The 19,507-nt window shown below is 41.6% G+C and overlaps 1 protein-coding gene across 7 annotated transcripts in view; it reads left to right on the forward strand.

Annotated features, from left to right (window-relative positions):
- Positions 1–19,507, forward strand: part of NTRK2 (neurotrophic receptor tyrosine kinase 2) — a gene marked incomplete at both ends in the record, with an annotated part of 376,408 nt that overhangs the window by 68,549 nt on the left and 288,352 nt on the right. For 6 of the 7 annotated variants that reach the window (XM_082842860.1, XM_082842861.1, XM_082842863.1 and 3 more), the window contains 2 exons: positions 15,111–15,146; positions 18,396–18,496. In XM_082842860.1, coding sequence (XP_082698986.1) covers positions 15,111–15,146; positions 18,396–18,496 — 137 coding nt within the window. The remainder of the gene's footprint in view (positions 1–15,110; positions 15,147–18,395; positions 18,497–19,507) is intronic. The other variant, XM_082842862.1, reaches the window with a different exon arrangement.

Consider the following 19,507-nt stretch of genomic DNA (forward strand, 5'->3'; position numbering starts at 1 on the left):
ATTCCGCCTGTGAGTGTCTCATGTTCACTTTGGTGTCGGTTACTAAGGCAGGAGAGTCTCGCTTAACATCCTGTTGTACTAGAATCCTAGGATTTTGAACAATTTGTCAGATCTGTCTGGAGGTTTAACAAACAGAGGGCGCTGGGCTACCCACCAACAGGCAATAAAACAAAGCCCTTTCTCCCAATAATAGAAAACACTGCAACCACCCATAAAATGATGAAAGATGAAGAAACACTTGGGCTTTCATTTCTGTCCCCTGCTTCTGTTTGTGGTGGTCTTTACCCTGGCTTCTAATTCCCAGGGATGTCCCCATCCCGCTATTAGGCAGGATCTACTCATGGAAGGCAGGAAGGAAAGCTGTTCAGCTGAAGGTGTGCAGAAATTGCAGGCAGTAAAGAATTAAGCACCCCTTCGAATGTTCTCTTTTTGTGGAAGCCGTTGAACAGAAAAACTAGGTGGAATAGGTAGAACCTCAAAAATTTTACTTTTAATGAGATAACTCCTGTCTTTTGCTGTGGATCCAAATGACTCACTCATATCTGGTGTTTGAGCTTGGAATTTAAACATAGTTATCCCCCTCCCCTCATTATTCCAAAGGAAGCTTGGCACAGGGGGAAGGGTTTGGGTTTGGAACTCAGATCTGATTCACTAAGAGTTCTGTCTTTCACGACCTGTGTGACTTTGAGTGATTTTCTTACCACCTCTAAACCTAGCTTTGTTTCTCTGTAAAATGTAGGGTTCTAGCATCTCCTTAGAAGGTGGTTGTGAAGATGAGCGTCTGGGAGCGCCCTCGGGGTACCTGACCCAGAATAGGGAGGAGCTCAGTGTGGTCCTCTCCTGAGGGAGGTGTGAGAGCATAATGACACGGTACCCATCCTCACGTCCCTTTGTGCTCATGCTCTGTAGCCTTTAGGAAGAAACTTGCTGACCAGAAACGCTTTTCTCTCAGCTTTTTCCTCCCTCATCTAGAGGCTTGGGCTTGCCCAGAGAAGAGGACCTCCAGACTCTGCCCCCTGACTACCTGAGCTTTCTAGACTAGGCCAGGAGAAAACGAAGTCAGCGTTGGGCTCCTAGAGAGGGTGGGTGAATGTGAGCTCTCTCAGGTGTCTAAGCTGTCTCCTCCCCCTCTCCATTTGGAGTGGGGTCCAGACATGTGCCACTGGGGACAAAACACACCTCTTGCCCTTACCCCTAATATTTTCTGCAGTCGCTGCCCTCCCCCCTCAATATTTAGATATGCTATTTTCAGGTTTGCTCTACGCTTCACTTGGGGCCTTTTGACTTTGGTCAAACTTGCCATGGAGTTGTAAACCAGGGTTTCTCAAACTTTGATGAGCAATTAGATCTCCTGGGAATCCTGTTAAATGCAGATTCTGATGCTATGAGTCTGGAGAAGGGCTTAGAGCCTGCATTTCTAACAAGCTCCCAGATGGTGCTCAAAATCCATGGACCACACTTTGAGTAGTAAGGATAGTTCGCTTCTGCCCTGCAGAACCTAGCCAGGGTCAGTGGTGGTGGTGGTGGGGGGGGTGTGAACACTGAAAGAACTGGTCAGGCATCCATCGAGGTTACCTCACTGACTCTCCAAGGGTATTAACCAGCAATAATGATAAAAATATGGAATACTTGGTGCACAGAGATGTACTCTAATTGGGCTTGGCAAAAGGTAGGATGGCTTAAGGAGGCTTGGGAGAGTGAATAAGTAGAGACAGCAGTGCAGGCACAAACATAGAAAGCATAGGGTTATCTGAGGATTCTCTAAAGATTCTGCTGTATCCTATTTAGCTTACAGGTCAAAAATAAGACTTGTCTAAGATGAAATTGATCCATTATGTGGATGTCACTGGAATTCAATCCCACCTATAGAGAAGTCCCTTCATGAGCACGAATGTGTGGGTGGAGACTGAGTGGAGATTAGGAGTGGTGAGGGCACCTTTTAAGCACAATTCTAAGCAGAAATTCATGGCAGAGAGATTGCTTGTGAGTGCCATGAGGAAGAAACCTGGAGCCTTTGTTAGCATCTTTTGATTAGATAGCACAAGTTCTAAGAATTTTCAAGGTCAGATATTACTGTAAACGTGAACACGTTGATTGCTTAAGAGTGGATTCTCCTGTTGAAATCATTAATCAAATGATTAATACTTTAGGCTTGGAACAAGCCTAGCCAGAGCACTAGATGATAAAACACCCGGGTTTTAAAGCTTTCCATTCTTTAGGCTGTACATAAAGAGTGCCTTTAAGGCCCACTCATTCAGGAAGAATGTCACAGCTCAAGAATGCTCATTCACATAAGCAGTGGGAGTCAGTGACTTATGCTGCCTAATTTGGGAGCAGTTGCCTCCTATGCAAAATGCGCGTCAGGAGCAAACTATAAATATTGGAAGAGTTTTCCCCACAGCTTTTCATTTGTGCCGTTTTATCCAAAGACTCATGACGTCTGGATGAACTAGAGCTCTCTACAGCACTTAGAATTGCCCTCGAACTGGCCTGTTTAGGTTTGGTGTACTTAGGCCAAAGAATGTACGGTGGGGAAATTTCTCCAAATGTTACACATTAAGAAAATATAAAGCCCCCCACTACTTGTTCTTAAGGCCATTTGTCAGGACCCATGTCTTGTCCTGGGAGTGAAAGGACAGAAAGTTTTACTTGCTTTTCTGCCTTAAAAACGGAGAAGGGTATGGTTCAGCTATAGACTCATAATAATCATGATAATTAAGATTTATACTTAAATAGCTCTTTTTGTCTCAAGAGTACTAATGTTAATTAATTATGCCTCCTGAAGCTCCTGAGGAGTTGCCAAGCCAATGCTATTATCCTCTTCTGTCGGATGAAGACTCCTTTGTTACAGAAAATGGGAAGAGGCTCCCAGTGCTTCATGGCACAGTAATGGTTCATCCAGAAAGAAAACCCAGACGTCCGAACCCCCGACGTTTTCAGGCCCCGAGTTCAGCCTACCATTTAGACAGGGAAGAGGAGAAGGATCTGGAAATCAAAAGGCAGACTGCCATGAGTTAGAAAACACTGTTGACAAAGCAAGGGCAGTTTATTTGAAAAGAACAAATCTTTTGCTATGCCTTTATCATATGGAATTCTTTGAAATATTTTTTAAGATCACACTAAAAAGAGTCTGCAAAAAGAATTGCAAGAAAAGTCTTAAAAAAAATTTTTTTGAGCATTAGAGAGAGACTAAAAGCTTAAAGGAAAGAAACAGATGTGTCTCTTGGCCTCCACTATTATTTTTATCTTTAGAGCAGAATGGAAAGTGAACCCTCTGGTCAGGCTACCTATCTTCCCACAGTTTTTTTTTTAATCCTACAAATGTGCTTTTCCTTTTACTGTAGAGTTTTACAGTTAAAAAGTCATAAAGATTTTCTCATGAAGATTTATATAAAGTCATAAGATTTACTCACCAGCTATAAATGAGATTAGAAAATGGAAGTAAACAGGTCCTTGCATGAAGTCATTTAGCATGGAATTAAGAGGATGGCGGAGTGCTTTGGTTTGATATTGTTGAGGGGAGAAAAATGATTTTATCATCCATGTTTAGAAGCCTAAATGCCCAAAGGGTCTGTGTCTTGGAGGTGCAGACGTGGCACGTTGAATACAAAGCTTTGTCAGGAGTGTGTGTGTGGTTATAATACAGTTTCCATTGCTCTTTTCACTTGGGGCGTTTCAGATTTCAGGCTGCACTCTGGACCTTAGTCCTCTTCCCATAATTCCTGACAACATGCCTTGGGTCAAGAATGAGGTACTGACAGAAATGGAAGAATTTGTTGCACCCATCTTCTCAGACCATAAAGAGATGCAGTCCTTTTTCCCTCCCCTTGAGTTTTGGTTGACCTTTTGACTTTTTTTTGGCCAATAGCAAATGGGAGAAATAACACTGTGTCAGTTCTGAGTCTAGACTTTAGGTTGGCTGGAGATAAACACCAACCTTGGGAAAGAGGTTGTGGAGGATTACGAAGATATGGAGAGAAGCCCAGCCAGCCCCAAGCTGTCCCGGTCATACCAGCCGAGGGGCATGGAGGGAAGGGAAGCCAACTTGGATCTTGCAGTCCCAGCTGGACTGCCCCAGTCAACATCACGTGGAGCCCACTAAGCACTGCCCAAATTGAAGAAGTAGGGCAAATAAATGGTTGTTATTCTTATTGTTTTAATAATAAAAAAAAAAGCACGAGATACTAGTGAGTGTAGCACCTGGAGATGCTCAGCAGACTCTTGGGAAGACAGTACTTGAACATCAGACAAGCAGACATTGGCACTCGTCTGGTTTTGGTTGGTGTAGCTTCTGCTCTTGGGTGAGCTGTGGAGGTAGAGATGGTCTGCTGCTTGTTCAGAATGCCAGTGGGTTAAGGGAGTTCCAGGATGTCCATATTTTATTCTGGAGATTCCCAACATGAAGCGTTAGGTCTTGAGGCCACCTCTGCTACCTCTGTCTAAGATTTCTTAAACAGAGCTACTCGGATAGTCTTCAAGGAAACATAACCCTTCTCAAATCTCCACGACAAGTGCATTACTCAAGTGCATTTATCTTTCATTCATTCTCTTTTCACTGGCTTTTTCCCTTCTAGCTCATGTTTGTCTTTTCTCACTCACCTTTTAATCCTGATTATCTCCCAACAGCGGTTCCTACCTTTAGCATATAACGGTACATAATGAATGAATTTAAACTAAGTAAATTAGACTTTAAAATGGCAGGGTATCTTCAAAATTTGACCATTGCCAAAAGTCTAAAAAGGAAATGGTGATTTTTTTTCCTGTGTCTGCATTTAAAATGATGTTAATAACTACTGTGCTATTGGTGTGTAAACCTCACTGGAGGTTAGCTTGACTGAGAAGTTGCTAGAAGCAAAATAATCTGCTTGATAAGCTGGGGTCAGCTGGAGTAATGTGACCCTGGCTTTTCATAAAGTCCAGGTCTGTGCATCCGTCCACACGGCAGGCCTCCTAAACCTTCGTACAGAAAGAGGCATTTCTTTCTTTCGATGAGTAGGTCCTTGTCAGAAATAGTACAGTATGGTAGGGAAGGAAAAAAAAAACCCATTATTGTTCCTCCTACGTTGTCTTTCTGTGAGTTTCATAATCTTGCACTAAATTTGGCTAATCCTGACAATGAAAGTGAAATGACAATATTTCTCATGCATCCGGGACAATGAAACTAGGAAAATATAGTGCTTCTCAGAAAGTGTAGACATGACCTAATGGTTTTGATGGTGAATTTGGTAGAAAAGGCATGCACTGATATGAATCGGAAGTCTGGAAAAGGACCTGTTTTCCAGATTCTGAGCTAACCTATTTCCTTTTGATCCCACCCCAGACCCCAGTTTTCTGTACCTGACATTTGCTAAATTGAATTGATTCGACATTTTGGATCTTCCTGGGGCTTTGTGTGAGTAATGTGTTTGGGTGTTCCCTGTCTGCGATGAACCTGAATACACCTCTATGTCAGTCATATTCACTGAAGCCCTTTCACGTGTGTGGTGTAGATACATCTGGCTCTGAATCCTGAGTCTTTTTACTTTCTTATGGAATCACGTGGTGGCTACATGTGGAGTTGCTGAGAGCATGAGAATAAATCAGGGTGACTGACTGGTCCCAATTTTAGCACTACAAGTCCTATGTCCAGGGAAAGCGCTCATCCTGGACAAATTGCAAGGATTTGTTCGGAACTATCCCAGTTTTAAAACTTAAACTCCTTGGCCTCAGGCAATCTTGGTTGGTTGGTTGGTTAATCTAGTACAAATGAGGATCCACATACTTATATCCAAATACTTAAAAAATATACATCCAGTTAAGGAATTGTTAAATAGGTTCTATCCTCCTACCTTGGCAAATGTATGTTCATAATGACCTGAAAGCCTGGGTCTGAAGATCAAATTCTCAGACTCTTGGAGTTCCAAGCCAGAACATAGTGGTTTTGGTAGAGCTGGTCCCGGCCATGTCCCCTGCCCTGTGCCTCCGGCTACATGGCGAGAGGTATAATGAGAGGGGATGGGTGTGCATGTGGACACCTCAGCCCACCCGTTCTCGCTCAGTCGTCACCCCACCCTTGGGGTCTTGAGTCAGAGGGAGGGAGCTCACACTGATGGTGAGGCCGCCTGGAGCTGACCAATGTAGGGGAGAGGCTGCCTAGTCCCAGCAAGTGTGTGGGGGGCCTGTGTTGAGGGAACTCTGGGTCCCGGGGACCTGGAGTCAGGTCTAGAAGTGAAGAGTAGACTCTAGTGGGCAGATGCCTTGCAAATTCAGATGGTAGGTTGAGGGCACAGTGAGAAGGGGATCTGAGTGGGTTCTTCTAAAGTAACAGATTACTGAGCAGTTCAAAGAATGACTTGCTCTCTTGGGATTATAGAACCTTTCCTTCAGCAGGGGTGGAAAATCCTCACCTTGAGGGGACACCATTAGGTCCAGGGACTTTGCAAAGAGAAAGGACTTCAGGGGATGAGTGGGTGTCCTGCAAATGATATTCCCAGGGCTGCTCCTGGGATATTCTCCTGCTTTATTCACTGAATTACCCCTCAACCTGCAGGGCAACTTTCAAGATCCTTCTCAGGAATGTCATATCAGCTACAAATAATTCTGACAATGCATATTAGCATTTTGTAGCGCAAAGCTACTTTGAAGTGGTGTTTGAGATTATAGAACTCAAAATACAATTGAAAATGACTGGAATCGATAACTTAGCATGAATTCATCAGAAGTGGCTGCACAGGTTGTGCACTGCACAATTCCAGATGGTTCCATTAACATAGATGATAGTCTTAATGGTGCCCCCAGGAGTTGTACAAAGCATGGACTGCATGGCAGTATGTAGCATTCCTGAATCGAAGTGCCCAACAATCTACTTAATTTTTCCCCTGCTAAAATAGATATTCTTCTAGTTGAACTGGGTTGAAATTCTAATTTAGCATTAGGACTACTTTTATTTGGTTCTTCATTTAGACTAACCTTGATTCTTTACTGGGGAACACATGAACAGAAACTTGGCTCAAGTTTCAGTTATTTTAAGTATTTTTCTGCTAAGAGTTCAGAAATGAAATGAGAACCAAGTAAACTTTATGGTTTACAAATTTTACTTTTTCACATGGTAAGGAAAGACTAAAAGCATAGAAAGTGGCTTTGGAAATTCATTGTGTAATCACTTAAATATTACATCAAAATTTAATTTTAATTCCAAGCAGGCTTTCATATAGACACCCAGTTACTTCTCAGTGCAGAGTAAGTAGCAAATGTTTTTTGGCACCGTTTTTTTTTTTTACATCGTTTTTGGAGTATAATTGCTTTACAATGGTGTGTTAGTTTCTGCTTCATAACAAAGTGAATCAGTTATACATATACATATGTTCCCATATCTCTTCCCTCTTGCGTCTCCCTCCCTCCCACCCTCCCTATCCCACCCCTCCAGGCGGTCACATAGCACCGAGCTGATCTCCCTGCGCTATGCAGCTGCTTCCCATTAGCTATCTACCTTACGTTTGATAGTGTATATATGTCCATGCCTTTCTCTCGCTTTGTCACAGCTTACCCTTCCCCCTCCCCATATCCTCAAGTCCATTCTCTAGTAGGTCTGTGTCTTTATTCCTGTCTTACCCCTAGGTTCTTCATGACATTTTATTTTCTTAAATTCCATATATATGTGTTAGCATATGGTATTTGTCTTTCTCTTCCTGACTTACTTCACTCTGTATGACACACTCTAGGTCTATCCACCTCATTACAAATAGCTCAATTTTGTTTCTTTTTATGGCTGAGTAATATTCCATTGTATATATGTGCCACATTCTTCTTTATCCATTCATCCGAAGATGGACGCTTAGGTTGTTTCCATCTCTTGGCTATTGTAAATAGAGTTGCAATGAACATTTTGGTACATGACTCTTTTTGAATTATGGTTTTCTCAGGGTATATGCCCAGTAATGGGATTGCTCGGTCATATGGTAGTTCTATTTGTAGTTTTTTAAGGAACCTCCATACTGTTCTCCACAGTGGCTGTATCAATTTACATTCCCAGCCAACAGTGCAAGAGGGTTCCCTTTTCTCCACACCCTCTCCAGCATTTATTGTTTCTAGATTTTTTGATGATGGCCATTCTGACTGGTGTGAGATGATATCTCATTGTAGTTTTGATTTGCATTTCTCTAATGATTAATGAAGTTGAGCATTCTTTCATGTGTTTCTTGGCAGTCTGTATATCTTCTTTGGAAAAATGTCTATTTAGGTCTTCTGCCCATTTTTGGATTGGGTTGTTTGTTTTTTTGTTATTGAGCTGCATGAGCTGCTTATAAATTTTGGAGATTAATCCTTTGTCAGTTGCTTCATTTGCAAATATTTTCTCCCATTCTGAGGGTTGTCTTTTGGTCTTGTTTATGGTTTCCTTTCTGTGCAAAAGCTTTGAAGTTATTAGGTCCCATTTGTTTATTTTTGTTTTTATTTCCATTTCTCTAGGAGGTGGGTCAAAAAGGATCTTGCTGTGGTTTATGTCATAGAGTGTTCTGCCTATGTTTTCCTCTAAGAGTTTGATAGTTTCTGCCCTTACATTTAGGTCTTTAATCCATTTTGAGCTTATTTTTGTGTATGGTGTTAGGGAGTGATCTAATCTCATACTGTTACATGTACCTGTCCAGTTTTCCCAGCACCACTTATTGAAGAGGCTGTCCTTTCTCCACTGTACATTCCTGCCTCCTTTATCAAAGATGAGGTGACCATATGTTTGTGGGTTTATCTCTGGGCTTTCTATCCTGCTCCATTGATCAATCTTTCTGTTTTTGTGCCAGTACCATACTGTCTTGATTATTGTAGCTTAGTAGTATAGTCTGAAGTCAGGGAGCCTGATTCCTCCAGCTCCGTTTTTCGTTCTCAAGATTGCTTTGGCTATTCGGGGTCTTTTGTGTTTCCATACAAATTGTGGGATTTTTTGTTCTACTTCTTTGAAAACTACCAGTGGTAATTTGATAGGGATTGCATTGAATCTGTGGATTGCTTTGGGTAGTATAGTCATTTTCACAACGTTGATTCTTCCAATCCAAGAACATGGTATATCTCTCCATCTATTTGTATCATCTTTAATTTCTTTCATCAGTGTCTCATAATTTTCTGCATACAGGTCTTTTGTCTCCATAGGTAGGATTATTCCTAGATATTTTATTCTTTTTGTTGTAATGGCAAATGGGAGTGTTTTCTTGATTTCACTTTCAGATGTTTCATCATTAGTGTATAGGAATGCCAGAGATTTCTGTGCATTAATTTTGTATCCTGCTACTTTACCAAATTCATTGATTAGCTCTAGCAGTTTTCTGGTAGCATCTTTAGGATTCTCTATGTATAGTATCATGTCATCTGCAAACAGTGACAGCTTTACTTCTTTTCTGATTTGGATTCCTTTTATTTCCTTTTCTTATCTGATTGCTGTGGCTAAAACGTCCAAAACTATGTTGAATAAGAGTGGTGAGAGTGGGCAACCTTGTCTTGTTCCTGATCTTAGTGGAAATGCTTTCCATTTTTCACCATTAAGGACGATGTTGTGTGTGGATCTGTCATATATGGCCTTTATTATGTTGAGGAAAGTTCTCTCTATGCCTACTTTCTGCAGGGTTTTTATCATAAATGGGTGTTGAATTTTGTCGAAAGCTTTCTCTGCATCTATTGAGATGATCATATGGTTTTTCTCCTTCAATTTGTTAATTAGGTGTATCACGTTGATTGATTTGCGTATATTGAAGAATTCTTGCATTCCTGGAATAAACCCCACTTGATCATGGTGTATGATCCGTTAATGTGCCGTTGGATTCTGTTTGCTAGTATTTTGTTGAGGATTTTTGCATCTATGTTCATCAGTGATATTGGCCTATAGTTTTCTTTCTTTGTGACATCCTTGTCTGGTTTTGGTATCAGGGTGATGGTGGCCTCGTAGAATGAGTTTGGGAGTGTTCCTCCCTCTGCTATATTTTGGAAGAGTTTGAGAAGGATAGGTGTTAGCTCTTCTCTAAATGTTTGATAGAATTTGCCTGTGAAGCCATCTGGTCCTGGGCTTTTGTTTGTTGGAAGATTTTAAATCACAGTTTCGATTTCAGTGCTTGTGATTGGTCTGTTCATATTTTCTGTTTCTTCCTGATTCAGTCTTGGCAGGTTGTGCATTTCTAAGAATTTGTCCATTTCTTCCAAGTTGTCCATGTTATTGGCATAGAGTTGCTTGTAGTAATCTCTCATGATCTTTTGTATTTCTACAGTGTCAGTTGTTACTTCTCCTTTTTCATTTCTAATTCTGTTGATTTGAGTCTTCTCCCTTTTTTTCTTGATGAGTCTGCCTAATGGTTTATCAATTTTGTCTATCTTCTCAAAGAACCAGCTTTTCGTTTTATTGATCTTTGCTATTGTTTCCTTCATTTCTTTTTCATTTATTTCTGATCTGATCTTTATGATTTCTTTCCTTCTGCTAACTTTGAGTTTTATTTGTTCTTCTTGCTCTAATTGCTTTAGGTGCAAGGTTAGGTTGTTTATTCGAGATGTTTCCTGTTTCTTAAGGTAGGATTGTATTGCTATAAACTTCCCTCTAGAACTACTTTTGCTGCATCCCATAGGTTTTGGGTCGTCGTGTCTCCATTGTCATTTGTTTCTAGGTATTTTTTAATTTCCTCTTGGATTTCTTCAGTGATCACCTCGTTATTAAGTAGTGTATTGTTTAGCCTCCATGTGTTTGTAGTTTTTACAGAACTTTTCCTGTAATTGATATCTAGTCTCATAGTGTTGTGGTCGGAAAAGGTATTTGAAACAATTTCAATTTTCTTAAATTTACCAAGGCTTGACTTGTGACCCAAGATATGATCTATCCTGGAGAATGTTCCATGAGCACTTGAGGAAAATGTGTATTCTGTTGTTTTTGGATGGAATGTTCTATAAATATTAATTAAGTCCATCTTGTTTAATGTATCCTTTAAAGCTTGTGTTTCCTTATTTATTTTCATTTTGGATGATCTGTCCATTGGTGAAAGTGGGGTGTAAAGTCCCCTATTATGAATGTGTTACTGTCGATTTCCCCTTTTATGGCTGTTAGTATTTGCCTTATGTATTGAGGTGCTCCTATGTTGGGTGCATAAATATTTACAATTGTTATATCTTCTTCTTGGATCGATCCCTTGATCATTATGTAGTGTCCTTCTTTGTCTCTTCTAATGGTCTTTATGTTAAAGTCTATTTTTTCTGATATGAGAATTGCTACTCCAGCTTTCTTTCGGTTTCCATTTACATGAAATACCTTTTCCCATCCCCTTACTTTCAGTCTGTATGTGTCTCTAGGTCTGAAGTGGGTCTCTTGTAGACAGCATATATATGGGTCTTGTTTTTGTATCCATTCAGCCAATCTGTGTCTTTTGGTGGGAGCATTTAGTCCATTTACATTTAAGGTAATTATCGATATGTATGTTCCTATTCCCATTTTCTTAATTGTTTTGGGTTCGTTATTGTAGGTCTTTTCCTTCTGTTGTGCTTCTTGCCTAGAGAAGTTCCTTTAGCAGTTGTTGTATAGCTCGTTTGGTGGTGCTGAACTCTCTCAGCTTTTGCTTGTCTGTAAAGGTTTTAATTTCTCCATCAAATCTGAATGAGATCCTTGCTGGGTAGAGTAATCTTGGTTGCAGGTTTTTCTCCTTCATCACTTTAAATATGTCCTGCCAGTCCCTTCTGGCTTGCAGAGTTTCTGCTGAAAGATCAGCTCTTAACCTTATAGGGATCCCCTTGTGTGTTATTTGTTGTTTTTCCCTTGCTGCTTTTAATGTGTTTTCTTTGTATTTAATTTTTGACAGTTTGATTAATACGTGTCTGGGAGTATTTCTCCCTGGATTTATCCTGTATGGGACTCTCTGTGATTCCTGGACTTGATTAACTATTTTCTTTCCCATATTAGGGAAGTTTTCAACTACAATCTCTTCAAATATCTTCTCAGTCCCTTTTTTTTTTTTCTCTTCTTCTTCTGGAACCCCTATAATTCGAATGTTGGTGCGTTTAATGTTGTCCCAGAGTTCTCTGAGACTGTCCTCAGTTCTTTCCATCCTTTTTTCTTTATTCTGCTCTGCAGTAGTTATTTCCACTATTTTGTCTTCCAGGTCACTTATCTGTTCTTCTACCTCAGTTATTCTGCTATTGATCACATCTAGAGTATTTTTACTTTCATTTATTGTGTTGTTCATCATTGTTTTATCTTTAGTTCTTCTAGTTACTTGTTAAATGTTTATTGCATTTTGTGCATTCTATTTCCAAGATTTTGAATCAACTTTACTATCATTATTCTGAATTCTTTTTCAGGTAGACTGCCTATTTCCTCTTCATTAATGTCTGGTGGGTTTTTATCTTGCTCCTTCATCTGCTGTGTGTTTTTCTGTCTCCTCATTTTGCTTATCTTACTGTGTTTGGGGTCTCCTTTTTGCAGGCTGCAGGTTCGTAGTTCCCGTTATTTTTGGTGTCTGTCCCCAGTGGCTAAGGTTGGTTCAGTGGGTTGTGTAGGCTTCCTGGTGTAGGGGACTAGTGCCTGTGTTCTGGTGGATGAGGATGGATCTTGTCTTTCTGGTGGGCAGGTGCACGTGTGGTGGTGTGTTTTGGGGTGTCTGTGGACTTATGATTTTAGGCAGCCTCTCTGCGTGGGGTTGTGCTCCTGTGTTGCTAGTTGTTTGGCATAGGATGTCCAGCACTGTAGCTTGCTGGTCGTTGAGTGTAGCTGGGAGCTGTCGTTGAGATGGAGATCTCTGGGAGATTTTCTCTGTTTGATATTATGTGGAGTTGGGAGGTATCTTGCGGACCAGTGTCCTGAAGTTGGCTCTCCCACCTGAGAGGCAGAACACTGACTCCTGGCTGCAGCACCAAGAGCCTTTCATGCACACGGCTCAGAATAAAAGGGAGAAAAGGTAGAAAGAAAGAATTAGTAGAAGGAGAAAGAAAGAAGGAAAGAAAGAAAGGAGGGAGGGAAGGAAGGAGGGAAGGAAAGAAAGAAGATGAAGTAAAATATAATAAATTTATTAAAATAAAAAAATAATTAAGGAAAAAATAGGAAAAATAAAAACAAAACAAAACCAAAACAAACGGACGGATAGAACCCTAGGACAAATGGTGGAAGCAAAGCTGTACAGCATAAATATTGCTCTCCAAGTCCACCTCCTCAATTTGGGATGATTCGTTGTCTATTCATGTATTCCACAGACATCAAGTTGATTGTGGAGCTTTAATCCGCTGCTTCTGAGGCTGCTGGGAGAGATTTCCCTTTCTCTTCTTTGTTCTCACAGCTCCCAGGGGCTCAGCTTTGGATTTGGCCCCGCCTCTGCGTGTAGGTCGCCGGAGGGCGTCTGTTCTTCGCTCAGACAGGACGGTGTTAAAGGAGCCGCTGATTCGGGGGCTCTGGCTCACTCAGGCCGGGGAGAGGGAGGGGCTCGGAGTGCGGGTTGAGCCTGCGGCGGCCGAGGCCGCAGGACGCTGCACCAGCCTGAGGCGCGCCGTGAGTTCTCTTGGGGAAGTTGTCCCTGGATCCTGGGACCCTGGCAGTGGCGGGCTGGACAGGCTCCCCGGACGAGGTGTGTAGATAGTAACCTGTGCTCGCACACAGGCTTCTTGGTGGCGGCAGCAGCAGCCTTAGCGTCTCATGCCCGTCTCTGGGGTCCGCGCTTTTAGCCGCGGCTCGTGTCCGTCTCTGGAGCTCCTTTAAGCAGCGCTCTTAATCCCCTCTTCTCGCGCACCAGGAAACAAAGAGGCAAGAAAAAGTCTCTTGCCTCTTCGGCAGGTCCAGACTTTTTCCCGGACTCCCTCCCGGCCAGCCGTGGCGCACTAACCCCCTGCAGGCTGTGCTCACGCCGCCAACCCCAGTCCTCTTCAGGTGCTCCAACCGAAGCCCGAGCCTCAGCTCCCAGCCCCGCCAGCCCCGGTGGGGGAGCACACAAGCCTCTCGGCCTGGTGAGTGCTGGTCGGCACCAATCCTCTGTGCGGGAATCTCTCCGCTTTGCCCCCCGCAGCGCTGTTGCTGCGCTCTCCTCCGCGGCTCCGAAGCTTTCCCCCTCCACCACCCGCAGTCTCCGCCTGCGAAGGGGCTTCCTAGTGTGTGCAAAACTTTCCTCCTTCACAGCTCCCTCCCACTGGTGCAGGTCCCGTCCCTATCCTTTTTTCTGTGTTTATTCTTTTTTCTTTTGCCCTACCCAGGTACGTGGGGGGGTTTCTTGCCTTTTGGGAGGTCTGAGGTCTTCTGCCAGCATTCAGTAGGTGTTCTGTAGGAGTTGTTCCACGTGTAGATGTATTTCTGGTGTATCTATGGGGAGGAAGGTGATCTCCGCGTCTTACTCTTCCGCCATCTTCCCGGAAGCCTTCACCGGCTCTTTTTGACAGTGATTTTAAAAAGTTAAAAAATTTTTCGTTTTTTGCAGATTCTCTTAGGAATATTTTTAAATGAATATTCTGACCATCTTGGAGACTAAAGACACATTCAAAATAATTAAATGATATACTCTTGAATTTCTCTGTGATATAACATTTATTTATAATCTCAGTAGAGAAAGTACATTTGTTTTTCTGTGTTGTATTAGGGTAAAAAAAAAAAAAGGGTTCATTCTGTCATAGAAATGTCCCTGAAGACCAAGTGGAGAGCAAAATTGTGCTTTAGATATTATTATCTAGGCTGGTTAATAACGTGTTTGTGAATACAAATGGACCTGCCACAACATAGTTTGAAAGTAACCCCCAAATCATCAGAGAATAACAAAAGTGAAATGATCTGTTTCTGGAGTAGAAATACCAAAGTTACAATTAAAATGACCAAGTGTTTAATAGAAACAGTTTTAAAAGAAGGAAATGGTCATAATTCATTGATTGTTGAATATTTTCTTGCTAAAGTGATTTGTAAATTCTGTTTATCCTTTTCTTTCCTTTTTTGGAAGAGGGATGGAGGTTGTGGGCTTGGAGAGAACAACAAGGTTAACATGAAGCAAACCTAGAATTTCAGATTTTATTCCCCTGTCCTATAAAATAGTCTATTCAATTAGAAAACTTTCAATGTATATTTAGCTGATTTTAGTGAGTGTAAGTTAGTAATTTTTTAACTTCAAATGCATACTTAACAAGATATCTTTGTTTTGTTTTCTTTTTAGGTGCAAACCCAAATTATCCTGATGTAATTTATGAAGGTAGCTATCCTGTGGTCTGTATTTTGTATTTTTTTCAAAATGTTTGTCTAAAATGAAATAAAACAATTAAAAGAAGAACTAACTTTAAGCTCAGTTAAATATATACTTCAAGCATGACATAGGCCAAAATAATATTTCAAAAATCATTCAATATTGATGGCTGTTTTCCCTTGATATTTACAATGCCTGTAAATAACGTTTTCTCTCTCCTGCTTGTTCTTGGAAGTAGTAAATCCATTGCGCTGCAACAGACATTTTGTTTCCATAATTGGGAACTAATTACCTGTTTAAAAGCCATGACTACCAAGAAAAGGGAGGTGTATCAGTTTCTGGCCGTGACAGTAAAGCCAATTCAAAATTATGTTTCTTACAAAATGAGGAAGGCTGGCTCACACACAGGAGCCTCAGAGGCAGGGCATGTTTTTTTTTTTTTTTTTTTTTTAATTAAATTTATTTATTTATGGCTGTGTTGGGTCTTCGTTTCTGTGCGAGGGCTTTCTCTAGTTGCGGCCAGCAGGGACCACTCTTCATCGCGGTGCGCAGGCCTCTCACTATCACGGCCTCTCTTGCTGCGGAGCACAGGCTCCAGACGCGCAGGCCCAGTAGCTGCGGCTCACGGGCCTAGTTGCTCCGCGGCGTGTGGGATCTTCCCAGACCAGGGCTCGAACCCGTGTCCCCTACATTGGCAGGCGGATTCTCAACCACTGCGCCACCAGGGAAGCCCCAGGGCACGTTTTAAGGTTGGTGAAACCAGCAGCTCAACCATGTCATCAGGGATCCAAGTTTCTTTTTTAATCCCTGCACTCTCCTGCCCATTGTACTGGCTTCACTGAAGGCTGGTTTCTCTTACGGTTTTAAGATGAGTCATTCACATTGATGAGAGAAAGGGAAGAGCTTTTGAAAGTGTTCCAGAAGAAAGAGAACTTTCCCAGAGACCTCCACCAAGCCCTCCTGTATCTGATTCAAGACTCAGTTGGGTCATGGTCCATTTTTGCATCCAGTACTGAGAAGAGGGCTGGGTTACCCTTGACTAGCTAGACCCACGCCTAGAGTTTCGATCAGCTTCCCCAGAGGATGTGCTTGATCCCCTTGAATAAAATGGGATTCTTCTAGGAATGTGGAAAGGGAGAAACCCAAAGATTCACTATATTAGCTTACCAAATATCTTATGTTTACTTTGCTGTTTTAATTGAATCCCAGGGCTGTTTTACTAGGTATGAAAATCCATCTTTAACAGTTTTCAAACCACCTTCATGACCAGGAGGCTTCCGTTTGGGGAAGTGGAAGGCTAAATTTCTTGACTTGGCTTGAAATTTAAGATTGATTAAAACTTACATTGATTAAAAAGATACATTTATATATTTATTCTATAAAATCTATTCTTTAATTTTATATACACGCCTTGACAAATGTGTATATTTATATTTTTAATATAAATATAGTTTATAATTTTAATATAAAACAATTCTCTGTATGTTTATTGTACGTGTGTATATTTAACTTGAGCTAATTTTAACTAGGGAATTACATTGTCTTTACCTGCTTTATTCATGTTAAGCCATCTTTCCTCCAAGCTGTGGTTTGGATAATTTTGTGCATGTGATTTGTGTATTTTTATTTTTATTTGTTCTGATATGGCTTAAAGAAAGTATGTCAAATTGTGTCACAGAGAAATATGTTTGAATTGTGATTTTCAGTTTTAAAATTGTGGTTTGGACTCCTTTCCAATAACTTTTAAGACTCTAAAAATGTCATCTTTCCATTGGTCTCAGGTCACACTTTGGATCTTTGGGCTACAATGTCATGATATTAAACTATAGATACTTTAGTGGTTTAATTTTGCATGAGTAGCTGGATATAATATGAAAAGGGAAAATAAGCAAATAAATGATATCTCCTACTGTTTGAAATATTAATAAGTTCTAATATATTCAAAATGAAAATGGTGAGAATGTAGTTTTGCAGTTAAAAATAAAACAGCTACAGATAGAAAATATATGCTTTTTCTGTTAATTTTCATTCACATTCAAAGGAACACTCTGCTAGTAAAATTATAATTTAAATTGGTTGCCCTAAGGCCAGCTTGATAATTCTACCAAGGGAAGGTTAGCTAGGGCTGACTTAATGAGTTTGTTTGTTCAGGATGGAAGTTGAAGGCACCATACCTATTTAGAATAAAAATACAAAAATTTATAAACTGGGGCTTCCCTGGTGGCGCAGTGGTTGAGAGTCCGCCTGCCAATGCAGGGGACGCGGGTTCGTGCCCCGGTCCGGGAGGATCCCACGTGCCGCGGAGCGGCTGTGCCCGTGAGCCCTGGCCGCTGGGCCTGCGCGCCCGGAGCCTGTGCTCCACAACGGGAGAGGCCACAACAGTGAGAGGCCCGCGTACCACAAAAATAAATAAATTAATTAATTAAAAAAAAATTTATAAACAACATGGTCTGCAATAAGCTTACCAAAAACTTTTTATGACTTTTATATGTAATATGTTAGTAAAAACTTTGCCTACAAAAAAATCATTTACTTATATCCTGATCCCTGTAGACTAAAATTGATTCAGAAGAGCAACTACATTTGAGAACTGAGAACATACCCTCACAATTCTAAATGTTGTATCGGTGAAGTTCCCTACACATTAATTCTGAAACTGATATATTGGCAATTCAGAGCTCTTCAAAAAAGTTCAGATGTGGACCCAAGTTCCCTATTGGTGCCGATTCCACATTCTACCTTGAGTGCTTCTGCCTCGGAAATCAGAGGTGCTGATTTCAAGCCTGGTTCATGTCTAGGCTCTGTTGCCTTCTTGCCAGTTGACTTTAGACTAGTCATTTAACATCCCTTAGCTCTCATTCTGCAGCTGTAAAACTTGTGGTTAGACTCGATTTCCAAAGACCCTTCCAGGTCTGTAAATCTGACTCTTACATGATCGATTCTTTTTTGTATTTTCATTAAATACTTTATCAAAAAAGGAATATATACTTATGTGCAAAGAAAAATCCTAGACCTGGCTTGGAATTTGACCAAACAAAACAATGATGTAAAGATCTGGGCTGAATATAATTTTCGCATCGCACAGTCCTAACGCTGCAATGGATTTAATGGGTCACGCTTCTCCCCAGCCACGCTGTCAGTGGTTTGGAATCTTGTAATTTGTCTTGCTTCATTCTGGCTTGTACTGTGGCCTCATGTTTGTTGGCAGCCTAATGACAACTTCATACTTCCTTCTTTTTCCCCTTTCTCCAATTTAAGATTATGGGACTGCGGCAAATGACATTGGGGACACCACGAACAGAAGTAATGAAATCCCTTCCACAGATGTTGCTGACAAAACCGGTCGGGAACATCTCTCGGTGAGTGGGCTACTTAAGTGTTTCGTAGAATGGTTCTGAGCATTTTGGATGCTTGAATGTTGAAGGAATGGACCTGCTTCAGTGCGAGTCTTTCAACAAAACATTTTTATTGTTCAGCTATAAATAGAGTGTTGAAGTGTGGAGGAACTAATGGAAAGGTTTAAGAGAGTGATAAAGGTACCATATAGCCTGTGACCTACTGCTGGTGATTCCTGTTTTAAATATCTGTCCTTTAAAAGATTATTACTAGAAGAGCAAGAAACCAGCTTTCTCATTCAGGGACATGTAGCGTTCTTTCTGGCTCCACACCTGTCTCCTTAAATATTTTAATAAAAATTTCAGTGCCCACCAAATGTAAGGAATCCAGTAGGTTCTGGAAGGGACAGGCCGTGGGGGGATATAAACATACGAATGAAACACATATCTGTCCCTTTGGAGCTTACACTTAAATTAAGTCAGAGACCTGAGACGTGAATATTAGCACCTAAATTACAAACAGAGGCTGAGCAAGGCAATGCGAGAGAGCGAAGGAGAGGGGCAGGCGCCCTGTTCCTTCCTGCTGGGAGAGCCAGAGGAGTCTTTGTGGGACAGGTGGCCTTTTCCATGGCCTGTGCGGAATGCCTGGGATTTGGACATAGCGGAAACGAAGGGCAGGGCGTTTTGGGTGTGTGAGCCTGAGCCTGCAGTCTGGAAGCATTCTTGCTTGGAAGGTAAGGCGTATGAGGGAGGGCGGTCCGGGGCCATGAGGTCTTGAACCACAGTGCCAGGTAGTTAGCTTTATGGCGCAGGGAGGAGCATTGAAGGGGGCGTGAGTGAGCAGCAGGGCTGCATCTCCCTAGGACTGTGTGGCGGGGCTGGTCTGTCAGCTGCTCAGGTCAAAACCCAGCAGATTCCTCCATTCTTTTCTTTTCCTCCCTGTCTTGTGCGCCCAGTCTAACATCCCGTGAGTTCTGCCTCCTTGTAAACCACCAACCCATCCATATCTCCCCACCTCCCCAGCCTCAGCCACAG

The sequence above is a fragment of the Leucopleurus acutus genome (assembly GCF_964270905.1).
Source record: "Leucopleurus acutus genome assembly, chromosome: 7".
Lineage (NCBI taxonomy): Eukaryota > Metazoa > Chordata > Mammalia > Artiodactyla > Delphinidae > Leucopleurus > Leucopleurus acutus.